This window comes from Canis lupus, chromosome X (genome assembly GCF_011100685.1).
Source record: "Canis lupus familiaris isolate Mischka breed German Shepherd chromosome X, alternate assembly UU_Cfam_GSD_1.0, whole genome shotgun sequence".
Classification (NCBI taxonomy): Eukaryota; Metazoa; Chordata; class Mammalia; order Carnivora; family Canidae; genus Canis; species Canis lupus.
In genome coordinates, this window is record NC_049260.1 from 51,196,045 (window position 1) to 51,214,263 (window position 18,219).

General features: G+C 39.5%; 1 protein-coding gene across 6 annotated transcripts in view; it reads left to right on the top strand.

Annotated features, from left to right (window-relative positions):
- Positions 1 to 18,219, top strand: part of HEPH (hephaestin) — a 110,450-nt gene that overhangs the window by 15,430 nt on the left and 76,801 nt on the right. For all 6 annotated transcript variants that reach the window (XM_038587592.1, XM_038587591.1, XM_038587594.1 and 3 more), the window contains exons 7-8: positions 1,654 to 1,822; positions 3,275 to 3,411. In XM_038587592.1, coding sequence (XP_038443520.1) covers positions 1,654 to 1,822; positions 3,275 to 3,411 — 306 coding nt within the window. The remainder of the gene's footprint in view (positions 1 to 1,653; positions 1,823 to 3,274; positions 3,412 to 18,219) is intronic.

Sequence of the window (18,219 nt, forward strand, 5' to 3'; positions counted from 1 at the left end):
AGAGTATTGTGGGCAAGTAGTGACACTCCAGTTGGGACCCAATAGTAACTGAGGTAGAAAGTTTGGTTTTTAGAGGGAAAATTATTGCAGTAATAGCATAGTGTATTGAGGAGCAGCAGAAGAGAGGAGGAATATATGAGGCAATGAAGAGAGTACTAGACAAGTGATTAGAAGATTTGAGTTATTGTCTCAGCTCTGTGAAAAAATAGGGCTTTGAAAAAGTCCCTTCCCATGTATAGACCTAATTTGCCACATCCATAAATTGAGGGGTTTAGTCTAAATAGTCTCTAAGGTCCTTGTCAGCTCTTAACTTTCTAGAATTATTTGATATATGATAAATTAGGTAGATATCAGGAAAGTATTATGAGTATATGAAAGTATATTTGAGTTATAGACTAATAGGATAATGAGTCTGTGGTGATAGGTTTGACCAATAGAGGCCACTTACCCATGTTCCATCATCCAGGGCTTGCCCTTGGTCCCAAAGTTACCTGAATAAGAGAGTACGAATGAATATGGATGGAAGTTATGGATGCAGCATAAGAATGAAATAAGTATGGGCATTAGGGCCAACCAGATAAGCCTGAATTCAAATTTTGGTTCTACCAATTATTTAACTTTGATAATTCATATAACTTCCCTGAAAGAATAAAACGAACATTCAAATTTATAGTTAAAAGATAGATTAAGTCTTATCTTCACCCCTGACTAGCTGTGCAATCTTGAGGAAGTTACTTAACCTCTCTGATCTTTAGTTTTTTCATGTGCAAAGGGGACATTAAAAGTCTGTTTCACATGGTGGTTATGAAGATTGAAGGATGTAACATATTTAAAGCACCTGGCACAAAGCTTGGATATAATACATATTAAAATTAATATTATTTCTCCCCCTTTTTCTTACTTCAAATTTCTAATTTACAAATTTCAAATTTCCTTGGGATGATGTGAGACTCAAATGTGATAGTATACCCGAATGACCTCTATAAGTTGTCAAGCAAATATAAAGCAGTATCATCCATTATTACTATGCCTCAGTGTAAATTCTTCCACATTTGGGGATACTATTTAGAATTTAAATTTTCCGGACATTCCCAAGTCTGAAGCTTCATCTCCACATATAGATGTTCCATTATTTTGGAAGCTTCCCACATTACACATAACTTGCTCCTCCTTTTTTTCTTACTCTTAATTTTTGTATATTTTTTATCGGAGTTTGATTTGCCAACATATAGTATAACACCCAGTGCTTACTCTTCTTATTAAAAATGTGATGCTAGATACCCCTATTCTCATTTACAAAACAGGGGTTACAGTTCAGATCTAGGAAATGACTGGCCAAAAAGCCCTACAGAAAGTGATAAGGATTAGACAGGAACTCAAGTATTCTGACTTCAAACTCTGTGATGTTGCTATAATGTAAGCCTTTTGCAGAAGCAGGAATGAGGATCTAGTAAATGATTCAGTTGCAGTTAACAGGTGAAGGTACTTGAATTCTCACATAGGATCCCTTTCTTCCAGCCAGGTTATTGAGGAGTGAGAGAAAGTGGCCTAGTGAAAGGTGGCAGGGAAAAACATTAGAAGGGAGGAAGGTGGGTCATCTGCCTACAAGACCTGTTGAGTGGAATGAAGTCAGCTATGATGTTCTTCCTCTAGATGGCATGCAAGCACTCTACAAGGTCAAGTCTTGCTCTATGACCCCTCCTATGAACCAACTCACAGGCAAAGTTCGGCAGTACTTCATTGAGGCCCATGAGATTCTATGGGACTATGGCCCGATGGGGCATGATGGAAGTACTGGGAAGAATTTGAGGGAACCAGGCAGGTAAGAGGCGGTGAGCTCCCCCCCCCCCCGCAGCTTCTGGGATCAGGCTAACACCTATAACTCTCTCTTTCTCCCCCCTCCTTAGAAATCTCTCACTTCACTTGGGGGTTACGATCATTATCTAGCTAAAATTACATGACACAATTGTTAGTCAAATTCTTGTGGTCCCCTGGAGAACTCACTCTTGGGAAGCCACAAAGCTTTTTGTTGAGTTGTGTCACATACTCAGCAAAGGGTCCAAGCAGAGTTTGAGATTGCTTCTGCTATGATCCCAGTCTGTGTTCAGAAAATGAAACCCAAAAAAAACCCAGAACATTTGAAATGACATTTATCCAACTCTTCTTTATTTTACTCATTGTTTACCTCATTGTCCCTTCCTTTCTCTTCTATAGTCTGAAGGAGGCATTTGAGCAAGAGTGTAAAAAGCACTCAGAGAAATATAGAAGAGTGGGGGCAACTTACCTTGTAGCCATTCCATTCTTATCCCTTTGGAAGAATTTCTCAAAGTTCTCTTGCCTCATTCATATCTCAGATATAGGCAAAATAGAGCAGAAGGTTAGTTCCCTATTCAGATTCTAGGTCTTTAGTTATATTGACTCACTGGTCTATCATGATTCCAGGTCTTTTACAGAAGAGATACTTAGTAAATGACTAGGAGAGTTTTGAGTTCTAGGGCACCTGTCATGTTTACTCTTCTAGTAATAAATAATGGAATTAATCTGCAGAAACCATAAGAAAATAGGAATTTGAATCTCCAACTATGCTTGCTAAATTAGTGGGCTTTCATTTTGAAATGAAGTATATTTTTAAAAATATTTTATTTATTTATTTATTTATTTATTTATTTATTTATTTAAGAGAGAGAGAGAGAGAGAGAGAGAGAACAAACAGGAGGAGAGACAGAGGGAGAAGGAGAATCAAACTCCCTGCTGAGTGTGGAGCCTGACATAGGGCTCAGTTCCAGGACCCTGAGATCATGACCTGAGCCAAAGTCAGTTGCTTAACTGACTGAGCCACTCAGGTTCCCCAAAATAAAGAATATTTTTGATTAAGGTTAGAATGAGTCTTAAGTACCTGAGAATGATTAGGAAAGATGTAAGTCTATGTAATGTCAGAGGGCATAACTAGTCCCATTGTCTGAAACTTACAAGAGAAGATTTTAGCCTACTATATAGAGGAACTCCAACCATTAAAACTATCCAACAGTAAGAGGAATTGTTTTCTCTTAAAGTAAGTCCCCTGACCTTTGAAAGACTCAAGCAGGCAGAAGCTGTATTTAATTTATTAGTACTGTCATCAAAGGAGATACCTTCACTGGGTGGAATTTAACCTGAATGATCTCTGAGATTCTTCCTAAATATAAGTATCCATAACTTGATGAGACCAAGGGTGAGATGGGGATCTATTTGATACACAATTAAATCATGTGACGTTTGCCTTTTTATATGCCAGTGGCTCAGATAAATTCTTCCAGAAGGGCTCCAGTCGGATTGGGGGCACTTACTGGAAAGTCCGATATGAAGCCTTCCAAGATGAGACATTCCAGGAAAAGGTGCAGCTGGAAGAAAATAAGCATCTTGGAATACTGGGTGAGGAATCCTTAACTTATGAAATTCATTGACTGGAACCTGAGAACTGGGGAGGACTTAGAAAATGGAGGCTGGGGGTGCCTCAGAGGTACTCAAAACAAGCATCTCTCAAACTGAGTCCCACTTTGGTGAAAAAGTGGTCATGAGTCTGAATGTGTTTGCAAAACACTAGGTTAAACATGGTCAAATAGTATTCTTTGCTGCAGAGCTTCTCAGAGCCTTGTATTTCTTTTTGTTTACCAAAAATGTCCAAGATGGGAATAGAGTATGTAGAATATATCATGCTTAATTACTGAACCTTTTATTAGTGAACATCTTTTGGTAGCACTGTTATATAGATCACACTTTTAGAAGTGCTTCTAAAGATGTATTTCTGAAGGGCTATATAGGGCAGTAAGACTGTCTAGGTTCTTGGTAATATGAGGCCAGGAACAGATTGATATTACACATGGACATGCTTGCTACGGTGAAGGATTCAGTACAAGGCTTAAAGCCTGATCTTGGATAAAGTATCTGGAAGCACAAATTTGTGTAAAGCACAGTATTGAAATGATATAGCAAAGTTCAGTGTGGGTTAGCCACTTGGTAGAGCCAGGAAACAAAATAGGTTAGATTTTAGGAAGAAAATTTTGGTAATGAAAGTAATGCAATTGACCATGTTCTGGGGATAAGTGTGTGAAGTTGATTCTAGGAGATCTGCATATGGGTAATAGGCCTTACATCTGCTGGACAGGAAGATATAAAGAGCAGAAACCACTTTCAGAAAGACAACACGCACTGAGTATTAAAGAAGCTATCATTAGCTGTTGTTCAGTATGAGTATCAGTCTTTTCTGTTCTTCAATATTTTTATTGGAGTAAAATACACATAACATAAAATTTGCCATCTTAATCATTTTACGTGTACACTTCAGTGGTATTAAATACATTCATAATACTCTGTAACTATCACCATCATCCACCTTCATAACTCCATCTTATAAAGCTGAAACTCTATACCCATTAAATAATAACTTATCATCCTTCCTTTATCCTAGCCCCTGACAAAAACCATTCAACTTTCTGTCTATGATTTTGACTACTCTAAGTATCTCATATAAGAGTAATCATTCAATGTTTGTCTTTCTGTGACCAGCTGATTTCACTTAGCATAATGTTTTCAAGTTTCATCATATTGCAGCCTACACAGAATTTCCTTCTTTTTTTCCTGATATCTCTCATTCCCATGCCTTTCTTTTTTATTAAGTTTAAAAATTTTAATTCCAATATAGTTAACATACAGTGTTATATTAGGTTCAGATGTACAATAGTGATTCAACATCATCCGGTACTCATCAAGGTAACTCCTTAATCCCCATCACCTATTTACCCATCCACTGAATCCTTCCCCTCTGGTAACCATCAGTTCTCTATAGGTAAGAGTCTGTTTCTCTCTCTCTATCTTCCCTTTTTCCTTTGTTCCTTTGTTTTGTTTCTTAAATTCCGCATATGAGGGAAATCATAAGGTATTTGTCTTTCTCTGATTGACTTATTTCATTTTGCATTATACCCTCTAGTTCCATCTATGTTGGTGCAAATCACAAGACTTAATTCTTTTTCATGGCTCAATAATATTCCATTTTATGTATATATTATATTTTGTTTATCCAAGAATCCATCAGTGGACACTTGGGTTGCTTCCACACTTTAGCTATGGGGAATAATGCTGCTATGAATATAGGCATGCAATATGTCTTTGACACATGCCTTGGATACTTTTCAGTATATGCACAGAAGTGGAAATTCTGGATCATAGGGTAACTCTATTTTGATTTTCTAAGGAACATCATACTGTTTACCACAGTAGCTGTCCCATTTTATATTTCCACCAAAAGTGCAGAAAAGTTCCAATTTCTCCACATACCTGCCAATTCTTGTTTTCTGTCATTCATTCATTCATTCATTCATTCTTGAGAGATACACAGAGAGAGGCAGAGACATAGGCAGAGGGAGAGGCAGGCTCCATGCAGGGAGCCCGATGTGGGACTCAGTCCCGGGACCCCAGGACCACACCCTGGGCCAAAGGCAGGCACTAAACTGCTGAGCTACCCAGGCATCCCATTGTTTTCTGTTTTGTTTTGTTTCTGTTTGATAGTAGCCATCCTAATAGGGGCGAGGGGGTATCTTATTGTATTTTTTATTTGCATTTCCTTAATAATTAGTGATGTTGAACACCCTCCCATGTACCTACTGGTCATTTGTTTATTCTTTGGAGGAATGTCTATTTAAGTCATTTGCACATCTTTAAATGTGTTGTTTAATTTTTGTTGTTGAGTTGTATGAATTCTCTATATATTTGGGATATTAATCCCTTATCAAACCTATGAATTGCAAATATTTTCTCTCATTCTGTGGGTGGTCCTTTAACTCCCTTTATAGTGTATTTTGATACACAATTAAAAATAATGAACTTCATTATGTCTATATTTTTATATTATCACCTGTGTGTCTAGAGTCATATCCAAGAAATCACTGCCAAAGCAAATGTTGGAAAGATTTTGCCATATATGTTCTTACCAGAGTTGTATAGTTTTAGGTCTTAAGTGTAGGTATTTAATATATTATTAATTTAAATTCAGTTTAATTAACATATATACTGTGTTATTAGTTTAAGAGATAGAATCTAATGATTCATAAATTGCATACAACACCCAATGCTTGTTACTTCAAGTGCCTCCCCTGATGCCTATCACCCAATTATCCCATTCTCCCACCCACCTCCCCTCCAGCAAACCTGTTTCTTTCCTAAAGTTAAGAGTCTCTTTTTTTTTAATTTATTTTTTATTGGTGTTCAATTTACTAACATACAGAATAACCCCCAGTGCCCGTCACCCATTCACTCCCACCCCCCGCCCTCCTCCCCTTCCACCACCCCTAGTTCGTTTCCCAGAGTTAGCAGTCTTTACGTTCTGTCTCCCTTTCTGATATTTCCCACACATTTCTTCCCCCTTCCCTTATGTTCCCTTTCACTATTATTTATATTCCCCAAATGAATGAGAACATATAATGTTTGTCCTTCTCCGACTGGCTTACTTCACTCAGCATAATACCCGCCAGTTCCATCCACGTTGAAGCAAATGGTGGGTATTTGTCATTTCTAATAGCTGAGTAATATTCCATTGTATACATAAACCACATCTTCTTTATCCATTCATCTTTCGTTGGACACCGAGGCTCCTTCCACAGCTTGGCTATCGTGGCCATTGCTGCTATAAACATCGGGGTGCAGGTGTCCCGGCGTTTCATTGCATTTGTATCTTTGGGGTAAATCCCCAACAGTGCAATTGCTGGGTCGTAGGGCAGGTATATTTTTAACTGTTTGAGGAACCTCCACACAGTTTTCCAGAGTGGCTGCACCAGTTCACATTCCCACCAACAGTGTATGAGGGTTGCCTTTTCTCCGCATCCTCTCCAACATTTGTTGTTTCCTGCCTTGTTAATTTTCCCCATTCTCGCTGGTGTGAGGTGGTATCTCATTGTGGTTTTGATTTGTATTTCCCTGATGGCAAGTGATGCAGAGCATTTTCTCATGTGCATGTTGGCCATGTCTATATCTTCCTCTGTGAGATTTCTATTCATGTCTTTTGCCCATTTCATGATTGGATTGTTTGTTTCTTTGGTGTTGAGTTTAAGAAGTTCTTTATAGATCTTGGAAACTAGCCCTTTATCTGATAGGTCATTTGCAAATATCTTCTCCCATTCTGTAGGTTGTCTTTGAGTTTTGTTGACTGTATCCTTTGCTGTGCAAAAGCTTCTTATCTTGATGAAGTCCCAATAGTTCATTTTTGCTTTTGTTTCTTTTGCCTTCGTGGATGTATCTTGCAAGAAGTTACTATGGCCGAGTTCAAAAAGGGTGTTGCCTGTGTTCTTCTCTAGGATTTTGATGGAATCTTGTCTCACATTTAGATCTTTCATCCATTTTGAGTTTATCTTTGTGTATGGTGAAAGAGAGTGGTCTAGTTTCATTCTTCTGCATGTGGATGTCCAATTGTCCCAGCACCATTTATTGAAGAGACTGTCTTTCTTCCAATGGATAGTCTTTCCTCCTTTATCGAATATTAGTTGCCCATAAAGTCTGTCTTTCTTCCAATGGATAGTCTTTCCTCCTTTATCGAATATTAGTTGCCCATAAAGTTCAGGGTCCACTTCTGGATTCTCTATTCTGTTCCACTGATCTATGCGTCTGTTTTTGTGCCAGTACCACACTGTCTTGATGACCACAGCTTTGTAGTACAACCTCAAATCTGGCATTGTGATGCCCCCAGATATGGTTTTCTTTTTTAAAATTCCCCTGGCTATTCGGGGTCTTTTCTGATTCCACACAAATCTTAAAATAATTTGTTCTAACTCTCTGAAGAAAGTCCATGGTATTTTGATAGGGATTGCATTAAACGTGTATATTGCCCTGGGTAACATTGACATTTTCACAATATTAATTCTGCCAATCCATGAGCATGGAATATTTTTCCATCTCTTTGTGTCTTCCTCCATTTCTTTCAGAAGTGTTCTATAGTTTTGAGGGTATACATCCTTTACCTCTTTGGTTAGGTTTATTCCTAGGTATCTTATGCTTTTGGGTGCAATTGTAAATGGGATTGACTCCTTAATTTCTCTTTCTTCAGTCTCATTGTTAGTGTATAGAAATGCCACTGACTTCTGGGCATTGATTTTGTATCCTGCCACGCTACCGAATTGCTGTATGAGTTCTAGCAATCTTGGGGTGGAGACTTTTGGGTTTTCTATGTAGAGTATCATGTCATCGGCGAAGAGGGAGAGTTTGACTTCTTCTTTGCCAATTTGAATGCCTTTAATGTCTTTTTGTTGTCTGATTGCTGAGGCTAGGACTTCCAGTACTATGTTCAACAGCAGTGGTGAGAGTGGACATCCCTGTCTTGTTCCTGATCTTAGGGGAAAGGCTCCCAGTGCTTCCCCATTGAGAATGATATTTGCTGTGGGCTTTTCATAGATGGCTTTTAAGATGTCGAGGAATGTTCCCTCTATCCCTACACTCTGAAGAGTTTTGATCAGGAATGGATGCTGTATTTTGTCAAATGCTTTCTCTGCATCCAATGAGAGGATCATATGGTTCTTGGTTTTTCTCTTGCTGATATGATGAATCACATTGATTGTTTTACGGGTGTTGAACCAGCCTTGTGTCCCAGGGATAAATCCTACTTGGTCATGGTGAATAATTTTTTTAATGTACTGTTGGATCCTATTGGCCAGTATCTTGTTGAGAATTTTTGCATCCATGTTCATCAGGGATATTGGTCTGTAATTCTCCTTTTTGGTGGGGTCTTTGTCTGGTTTTGGAATTAAGGTGATGCTGGCCTCATAGAACGAATTTGGAAGTACTCCATCTCTTTCTATCTTTCCAAACAGCTTTAGGAGAATAGGTATGGTTTCTCCTTTAAACGTTTGATAAAATTCCCCTGGGAAGCCATCTGGCCCTGGACTCTTGTGTCTTGGGAGATTTTTGATGACTGCTTCAATTTCCTCCCTGGTTATTGGCCTGTTCAGGTTTTCTATTTCTTCCTGTTCCAGTTTTGGTAGTTTGTGGCTTTCCAGGGATGCGTCCATTTCTTCTAGATTGCCTAATTTATTGGCGTATAGCTGTTCATAATATGTTTTTAAAATCGTTTGTATTTCCTTGGTGTTGGTAGTGATCTCTCCTTTCTCATTCATGATTTTATTAATTTGAGTCTTCTCTCTCTTCTTTTTAATAAGGCTGGCTAATGGTTTATCTATCTTGTTAATTCTTTCAAAGAACCAACTCCTGGTTTTGTTGATCTGTTCCACAGTTCTTCTGGTCTCGATTTCGTTGAGTTCTGCTCGAATCTTTATTAACTCCCTTCTTCTCTTGGGTGTAGGATCTATTTGCTGTTTTTTCTCTAGCTCCTTTATGTGTAAGGTTAGCTTTTGTATTTGAGTTCTTTCCAGTTTTTGAATGGATGCTTGTATTGCGATGTATTTCCCCCTTAGGACTGCTTTTGCTGCATCCCAAAGATTTTGAACGGTTGTATCTTCATTCTCATTAGTTTCCATGAATCTTTTTAATTCTTCCTTAATTTCCTGGTTGACCCTTTTATCTTTTAGCAGGATGGTCCTTAACCTCCACGTGTTTGAGGTCCTTCCAAACTTCTTGTTGTGATTTAGTTCTAATTTCAAGGCATCATGGTCTGAGAATATGCAGGGGACAATCCCAATCTTTTGGTATCGGTTCAGACCCGATTTGTGACCCAATATGTGGTCTATTCTGGAGAAAGTTCCATGTGCGCTTGAGAAGAATGTGTATTCAGTTGAGTTTGGATGTAAAGTTCTGTAGATATCTGTGAAATCCATGTGGTCCAGTGTATCATTTAAAGCTCTCGTTTCTTTGGAGATGTTGTGCTTAGAAGACCTATCGAGTATAGAAAGAGCTAGATTGAAGTCACCAAGTATAACTGTATTATTATCTAAGTATTTCTTCACTTTGGTTAATAATTGATTGATATATTTGGCAGCTCCCACATTCGGGGCATATATATTGAAGATTGTTAAGTCCTCTTGTTGAATAGATCCTTTAAGTATGATATAGTGTCCCTCTTCATCTCTCACTACAGTCTTTGGGGTAAATTTTAGTTTATCTGATATAAGGATGGCTACCCCTGCTTTCTTTTGAGGACCATTCGAATGGTGAATGGTTCTCCATCCTTTTATTTTCAGGCTGTAGGTGTCCTTCTGTCTCAAATGAGTCTCTTGTAGACAGCAAATAGATGGGTCCTGCTTTTTTATCCAGTCTGAAACCCTGCGCCTTTTGATGGGGTCATTAAGCCCGTTCACATTCAGAGTTACTATTGAGAGATATGAGTTTAGTGTCATCATGATATCTATTCAGTCCTTGTTTTTGTGGACTGTTCCACTGAACTTCCTCTTAAAGGGGAATTTTAAGAGTCCCCCTTAAAATTTCTTGCAGAGCTGGTTTGGAGGTCACATATTCTTTTAGTTGCTGCCTGTCTTGGAAGCTCTTTATCTCTCCTTCCATTTTGAATGAGAGCCTTGCTGGATAAAGTATTCTTGGTTGCATGTTCTTTTCATTTAGGACCCTGAATATATCCTGCCAGCCCTTTCTGGCCTGCCAGGTCTCTGTGGAGAGGTCTGCTGTTACCCTAATACTCCTCCCCATAGAAGTCAGGGATTTCTTGTCTCTTGCTGCTCTAAGGATCTTCTCTTTATCTTTGGAATTTGCAAGCTTCACTATTAAATGTCGAGGTGTTGAACGGTTTTTATTGATTTTAGGGGGGGATCTCTCTATTTCCTGGATCTGAATGCCTGTTTCCCTTCCCAGATTAGGAAAGTTTTCAGCTAGAATTTGTTCAAATACATATTCTGGCCCTCTGTCCCTTTCGGCGCCCTCGGGAACCCCAATTAAACGTAGGTTTTTCTTCCTCAGGCTGTCGTTTATTTCCCTTAATCTATCCTCGTCTTTTAATTGTTTGTCTCTTTTTTCCTCAGTTTCCCTCTTTGCTATCAACTTGTCTTCTATGTCACTCTCTCGTTCTTCCACCTCGTTAACCCTCGTCGTTAGGACTTCTAGTTTGGATTGCATCTCATTCAATTGATTTTTAATTTCTGCCTGTTTAGCTCTAAATTCTGCAGTCATGAAGTCTCTTGAGTCCTTTATACTTTTTTTCTAGAGCCACCAGTAGCTGTATAATAGTGCTTCTGAATTGGCTTTCTGACATTGAATTGTAATCCAGATTTTGTAACTCTGTGGGAGAGAGGACTGTTTCTGATTCTTTCTTTTGAAGTGAGGTTTTCCTTCTAGTCATTTTGCTCAGTGCAGAGTGGCCAAAAGCAAGTTGTATTGGGAAAAAGAGAAAAAGAGAGGAGAGAAAGAAGGAAAGAAAAGAGAAAGAGAAAAAAAGGGAAGAAAAAAAACGAAAAAAAAGAGAGAAGAAAAAGAGAAAGAAAAAGAAAGGAGAAAAAAAGGGGGGTGGGGGAAGGAAACAAATCAAAAAGCCAAACAAAACAAAACAAAACAAAACAAAACAAAAACAAAAAAAAGAACCACCGGGGAGTATCTTCTGATTCTGTGTACTTTAAGTCCCTTGGCTTCTCCTGTAAGTTGTCAGTCTAGCTGGTCTTCTGGGGGAGGGGCCTGTGTGCTGATTTTCAGGTGTTAGCAGTTGGGGGAGCTGCTGTGCCCCTGCCTGGTGCAGGGCTCAGTGGGGGTTGTTTACCCCGTGAGGCCGCAGGAGGAACAGCCCCAGTGGCGGGGCAGCTCTGGAAACCTGGATTCAGCTCCGGCAGGAACTCCGTCTGCAGGGCCTGGAGGCTCCTGGGCGGGGCCGCTGATCTGCTCAGCTGGGGGCAGGAGCGTCCTTGCTGTCCTGGGCCCTCCCGGCCTCTGCCTGTCCCGGGGGAGGCCGGATCCTGGGCTGTGTCCCGGCGCCCTGTGCTCCGGAGCCTGGGCTGTTGGATTCGCGCTCCCGGGCCGCGCAACCCCCTCCGCGGAGCTGCCGCCCGAGCCCCTCCGAGCTGCTCCTGGAACCGCGCAGCCCCCTCCGCACGGAGCCTCTTCCTCTGCCCGAGCCCCTCCGAGCTGCTCCCGGGGCCGCGCAGCCCCCTCCGCACGGAGCTTCTTCCTCTGCCCGAGCCCCTCTGAGCTGCTCCCAGGGCCGTGCAGCCCCCTCCGCGGAGCCGCCCCCGAGCCCCCCCCGAGCTGCTCCGGGTCCCGCCGTGCGCGCTGCAGCCCTTAGGGAGCTCGGCGCACTCTCTTGGGGGCGCAGTTGCTCTGTTACTGTCCCGGAGAACCCGGGGGCACCCCCTCCCTCCTGGGTCCTGCTCCAACTCCCCACGAGCCCCTTTCCGCCCGGGAAGGTCGGTGCAGCTCCTGCTCCTCCGGGACGGGGCTCTCCTGTCCTGGGGACACTCGCCCCGGCCTCAGCCCGGCTCCTCGCGGGGCCCCTCCCCCTGGATGCCTTTGTTTCTTTACTTCTTTTTCCCCGTCTTCCTACCTTGATAGAAGCGCGAACTCTCCTCACTGTTGCATTCCAGCTGGTCTCTCTTTAATTCTCAGGCCGAATTCATAGATTTTCAGGATGATTGGAAGGTTTTCTAGGTAATTTGGTGGAGACAGGTGATTTGGAGACCCTACTCTTCCGCCATCTTGCTCCTCCTCCAAGTTAAGAGTCTCTTATGGTTTGCCTCCCTCTCTGCTTTCCTTTTATTTTTCCAGAAGGAAAAATTCCTTCCAAATATGAGTGAAATCATATGCTATTTGTCTTGCTCTGACTGACTTATTTCACTTAGCGTAATACCCTCTATTTCCAAACATAATGTTACAAATAGCAAGATTTCATTCCTTAGATAGATGAGCAATATTCCATTGTTTACATACCGCTTTTTCTTTATCCATTCATCCATCGATGAACATCTGGGCTTTTACATATTTTGGCTATTCTGGATATTGCTGCTATGAATATTGGGCTGCATGGTGCCCCTTCAAACTACTAGGTCTATATCCATTGGATAAATACCTAGTAGTGTAGTTGATAAATTGTAGGGTAGCTCTATTTTTAACTTCTTGAGGAATCTCCACAGTTTTCCAGAATGGCTGCACAAGTTTGAATTCAGTGTAAGAGGTTTTTTTCTCCACATCCTCACCAATAGATGTTGTTTCCTGAGTTGTTCATTTTAGGAAATCTGGCTGGTATGAGGTGGTACCTCATTGTGGTTTTGATTTATATTTCCTTGATGCCAAGTGGTATTAAACCCTTTTTCACGTGTCTGTTGGCCAGTTGTATGTCTTCTTTGGAGAAATATCTATATGTCTTCTGCCTATTTCTTGACAGGATTTTTTTAGGGTGTTGAGTTTAATAAGTTCTCTATAGATTTTTGGATGCTAACCCTTTATCTGATATGTCATTTGAAAATGTCTTCTCCTATTCCATAGGTTACCTTTTAGTTTTGTTGTTTCCTTCACTGTGAAAAAACTTTTTATCTTGATTAAGTCCCAATAGCTTATTTTAGTTTTTATTTCCCTTGTCTCAGGAAACACATCAAATAAGTTTCTATAGCTATTGTCAAAGAGGTTACTGCCTGTGTTCTCATCTAGAATTTTGATGGTTTCCTCATGCACATTTAGATCTTTCATCTATTTTGAATTTGTTTTTGTGTATGGTTTAGGAAAGTGATCCGGTTTCACTCTTTTTTATGTTGCTGTCCAGTTTTCAAACACCATTAGTTGAAGAGAGTGTCTTTTTTTTTCCATTGGATATTCTTTCTTGCTTTGTTAAAGATTAGTTGACCTTATAGTTGTGAGTCCATTTCTGGATTTTTTATTCTGTTGATCCATGTGTCTATTTTTGTGCCAGCATCATACTGTCTTGACTGCTATAGCTTTGTATTATAATGTGAAGTCCAGAACTGTGATGCCTTTAACTCTTCTTTTCTTTTTTTTAAGATTATTTATTTACTTATGAGACAGAGACAGAGACAGAGAGGCAGAGAGAGAAGCAGGCTCCATGCAAGGAGCCCGATGTGGGACTCGATCCCAGGACTCTGGGATCATGCCCTGAGCCAAAGATGGATGCTCAACCTCTGAGCCACCCAGGAGTCCCCAGCTTTGCTTTTCTTTTTCAATATTGCTTTGACTCTGTGGGGTCTGTCGTGGTTCCATGCAAATTTTAGAACTGTTTGCCCCAGATCTATGAAAAATGCTGAGTATTTTGAAAGAGATTGCATTGAATGTGTAGATTGCTTTGGGTGGCATAGATATTTTCATAGTATTTGTTCTTCCAGTCAATGGGCATGGAATATTTTTCCATTTCTTTGTGTCTTCCTCAAAATATTTCATAATTTTTCTGTAGTTTTCAGGGTACAGATCATTTACGTTTTTGGTTGGGTTTCTTGCTAGGTATCTTATGGATTTTGTTGTAATTGTAAGTGGGATCCATTCCTTAATTTTTCCTTCTTCAGCCTCATTGTTACTGTATAGAGATGCATCTGGCTTCTGTGCCCTGATTTTATATCCTGTGATTTGCTGAATTCCTGTATCAGTTCTAGAAATTTTTGGGTAGAGTTTTTTGGGTTTTCTATAGAGTATCATATTGAAGAGTGAAGAGTGAAAGTTTGACTTCTTCTTTGCCAGTCTAGATGTCTTTTACTTTTTTGTTGTCTGATTGCTAAGCCTAGGACTTCCAGTACCATGTTGAATAAGAATGGTGAGAGTGGACATCCTTGTCGTTTTCCTGACATCAGGGGAAATGTTCTCAATTTTTCCCCATTGAAAATGATATTCACTGCAGGCTTTTCATATATGGCTTTTATGTTATTGAGGTATGTTTCTTCTATCCCTGCGCTGCAGAGAGTTTTTTTTATCAAGAAAGGAAATTGTAGGGATGCCTGGGTGGCTCAGGTTTGGGCATCTGCCTTTGGCTCAGGGTGTGATCCTGAGGTCCTAGGATCGAGTACTGTATCAGGCCCCCTGTGTGGAGCTTGATTCTCCCTCTGTCTCTGCCTCTCTCTCTCTCTCTCTCATGAATAAATACATTTTTAAAAAAGAAAGGATTATGTATTTTGTCAAGTGTTTTTTCTGCATCTGTTGAAAGGATCGTGTTTCCATCCTTTCTTTTAGTAATGTAGTGAATCACAATGACTTGTGGATGTTGAACCAACCTTACAGCCCAGGAATAAATCCTTGGTCATGGTGAATAGTCCTTTTAATGTACTGTTGGATGCTATTAGCCAGTATCTTGTTGAGAATTTTTGCATCCATGTTCATAAGGGATGTGGACATAGGATATCTCATTTTTGGTGGGGATATTTGGGATCAAGTAGAATGAGTCTGGAATGAGTTCCATTCTTACTTTTTAAAAACTCTTCAGAAAAATATATATTAATTCTTCTTTAAGTGTTTGGTAGAATTCCCCTGGGAAACCATCCAACCCTGGACTTTCATTTGCTGGGAGATTTTTGATTACTAATTCAATTTAATTGCTGGTTATGGGTCTGTTCAGATTTTCTATTTCTTTCTGTTTCAGCTTTCATAGTTTATATGTTTCTAGGAATGAATCAATTTCTTCCATATTTGATTTGTTGGTACATAATAACTCATAATATTCTCCTATATTATCTGTATTTCTGCAGTGTTGGTTATGATCTCTCTTCTTTCATTCATGATTTTATTTAGGCCCTTTCTATTTTCTTTTTGATAGGCTCATTAGAGTTTTATCTATCTTATTAATTCTTTCAAAGCACCAGCTCCTAGTTTCTTTGATCTGTTCTACTTTTTAAAAAAATTATATATCTAAGATTTCTGCCTTAATCTTTATTATTTCCCTTCTCCTGCTGGGTTTAGACTTTATTTGTTGTTCTATTACCAGTTCCTTTAGGTGTAAGGTTAGGTTGTATATTTCAGACTTTTCTTGTTTCTTGAGAAAGGCCTATATTGCTATATACTTGCTTCTTAGGACTGCCTTTGCTGCATCTCAAAAGATCTGAACTACCAGATTTTCATTTTTATTTGCTTCCATGTATATTTTAAATTCTTCTTTAATTTCCTGCTTTAGTCATTCATTTTTTAGTAGGATGCTCTTTAATTTCCATATATTTGTGTTCCTTCCAATTTTTTTTTGGTGATTGACTTCAAATTTTAAAGCATTGTGTTCTGAAATTTATGCATGGTATAATCTGTTTTTTGTACTGGTTAAGACCTGATTTGTGACCCAGTATGTGATGTTTTCTGGAGAATGTTCCATGGCACTCAAGAAGAATATATATTCTGTATATTCTGTACTTTGAATATATCTGTTAAGTCCATCTGGTCCAGTGTGTCATTCAAAGCCCTTGTTTTCTTGGTTATCTTCTGTTAAGATGATCTGTCCATTGCTGTGAGTGGGGTGCTAGTGCCCCCTACTATCACTGTGTTATTAATGTGTTTCTTTAATTTTCTTATTAATTTGTTTGTATATTTGGCTGATCCCATGTTGGGGGCATAAATATTTACAACTGTTAGATGTTCTTGTTGGACAGATCCTTTTGTTATGATATAGTGTACTCTTTCATCTCTTATTACAGTCTTTGGCTTAAAATCTAGTTTTTCTGATATAAGCATTTCAAATACAGCTTTCTTTTGATGTCCATGTCCATTAGCATGATAAGTGTTTCTCTACCACATCACTTTCAATCTAGTGGTGTCTTTGGATCTAAAACGTGTCTCTTGTAGCCAGCATATTGATGGGGCTGCTGCTGCTGCTGCTTCTTTTCTTCTTCTTCTTCTTCTTCTTCTTCTTCTTCTTCTTCTTCTTCTTCTTCTTCTTCTTCTTCTTCTTCTTCTTCTTCTTCTTCCCCTCCTCCTCCTCCTCCTCCTCCTCCTCCTCTTCCTCCTCCTTCTCCTTCTCCTTCTCCTTTTTTCTTCTTCTTTTAAAATCCAGTCTGAAATTGTATGTCTTTTGATTGGACATTCAGTCCATTTACATTCAAAGTGATTATTGAAAGATATGAATGCAGTGCCATTTTATTACCTGTAAAGTCACTTTTTCTGTAGATTGTCTCTGTTCTTTGTTATTTTTGGGCTCTCTCTTTACTCAAAGGATCCCCTTTAATATTTCTTGCAGGGCTGATTTAGTGTTCAGAAATTCCTTTAGTTTAGTTATTGTTTTTGTTTTGTTTTGTCCTGGAAACTCTTTACCTCTTCTATTCTGAATTACAGCCTTGCTGGATAAAGTATTCTTGGCCATATATTTTTTCCCATTTACCATGCTGAATATATCATACTAGTCTTTCTGACCTGTCAGGTCTCCCTGGACAGATCTGCTTCAAGTCTTATGTGCCTACCCTTGTAGGTTAAGGATCTCTTGTCCCGAGCTGCTTTCAGGATTTTTTCTTTATCTCTGAAGTTTGCAAGCTTCACTATTATACGTCGAAGTGTTGACCTATATTTACTGATTTTTGAGAGAGGTTGTCTGTGCCCCCTGGATTTGAAGGCCTGTTTCTTTTCCTAGTTTAGGGAACTTTTCAGCTATATTTTGTTCAAGTAAACCTTCTGCCCTCCTGCTCATCCTCTGAGACCCCTATTAACTGGATATTCTTCACTTTATAGAATTACTGAGTTCTCTAAGTCTCTCTTTGTGATACAGTAATTGTCTTTCTCTCTTCTTCTCAGCTTCTTAATTTGTCATCATTTTATCTTCTATATCACTGACTATCTCTTCTTCCTCATTTATCCTTGCTTTTAGTGCCTCCATTTGTGACTTCATCACAGTAATAGAATTTTAAATTTCAGCTTGATTAGATTTTAGTTCTTTGATTTCTACAGTAAAGGATTCTTACTCGTGTTCTATGCATTTTCAAGCCCAGCTAGTATATTTATAATCATTTTTATAGAATTGAAAAAAATAAGACAATAGATCAAAAATAAAACTGAAAGACTAAAGATTTTTTTTAATGCTATATACTACTTTCCCAAGAATTGGTGTTTTTAGCTATGTTCTGTAAATTTGGTGCAGCCACTTGTTCCTGCTGGTCTTCTGAGGGAGGCACCTGTTGAGGTTATCCTCAGATATGCTTGCAGCTGTGGAAATGTGCCTCCAGTGCTGGGGGACTGGGGTCCCTATAAGTGGCTCTGGATTCCACCATGTGCTGCTGTTTTGCTCCCTTCTGAAGGCTTTCAGCACTGATGGGCAGGATGAAAATGGCAGCACCCCACTCTCTAGGCCTAGAGCTGAAAGTTTGTGCATCCTACTCTTCAGTCAGTACTCACAGAGAAGCATCCCAATGTCTCCCT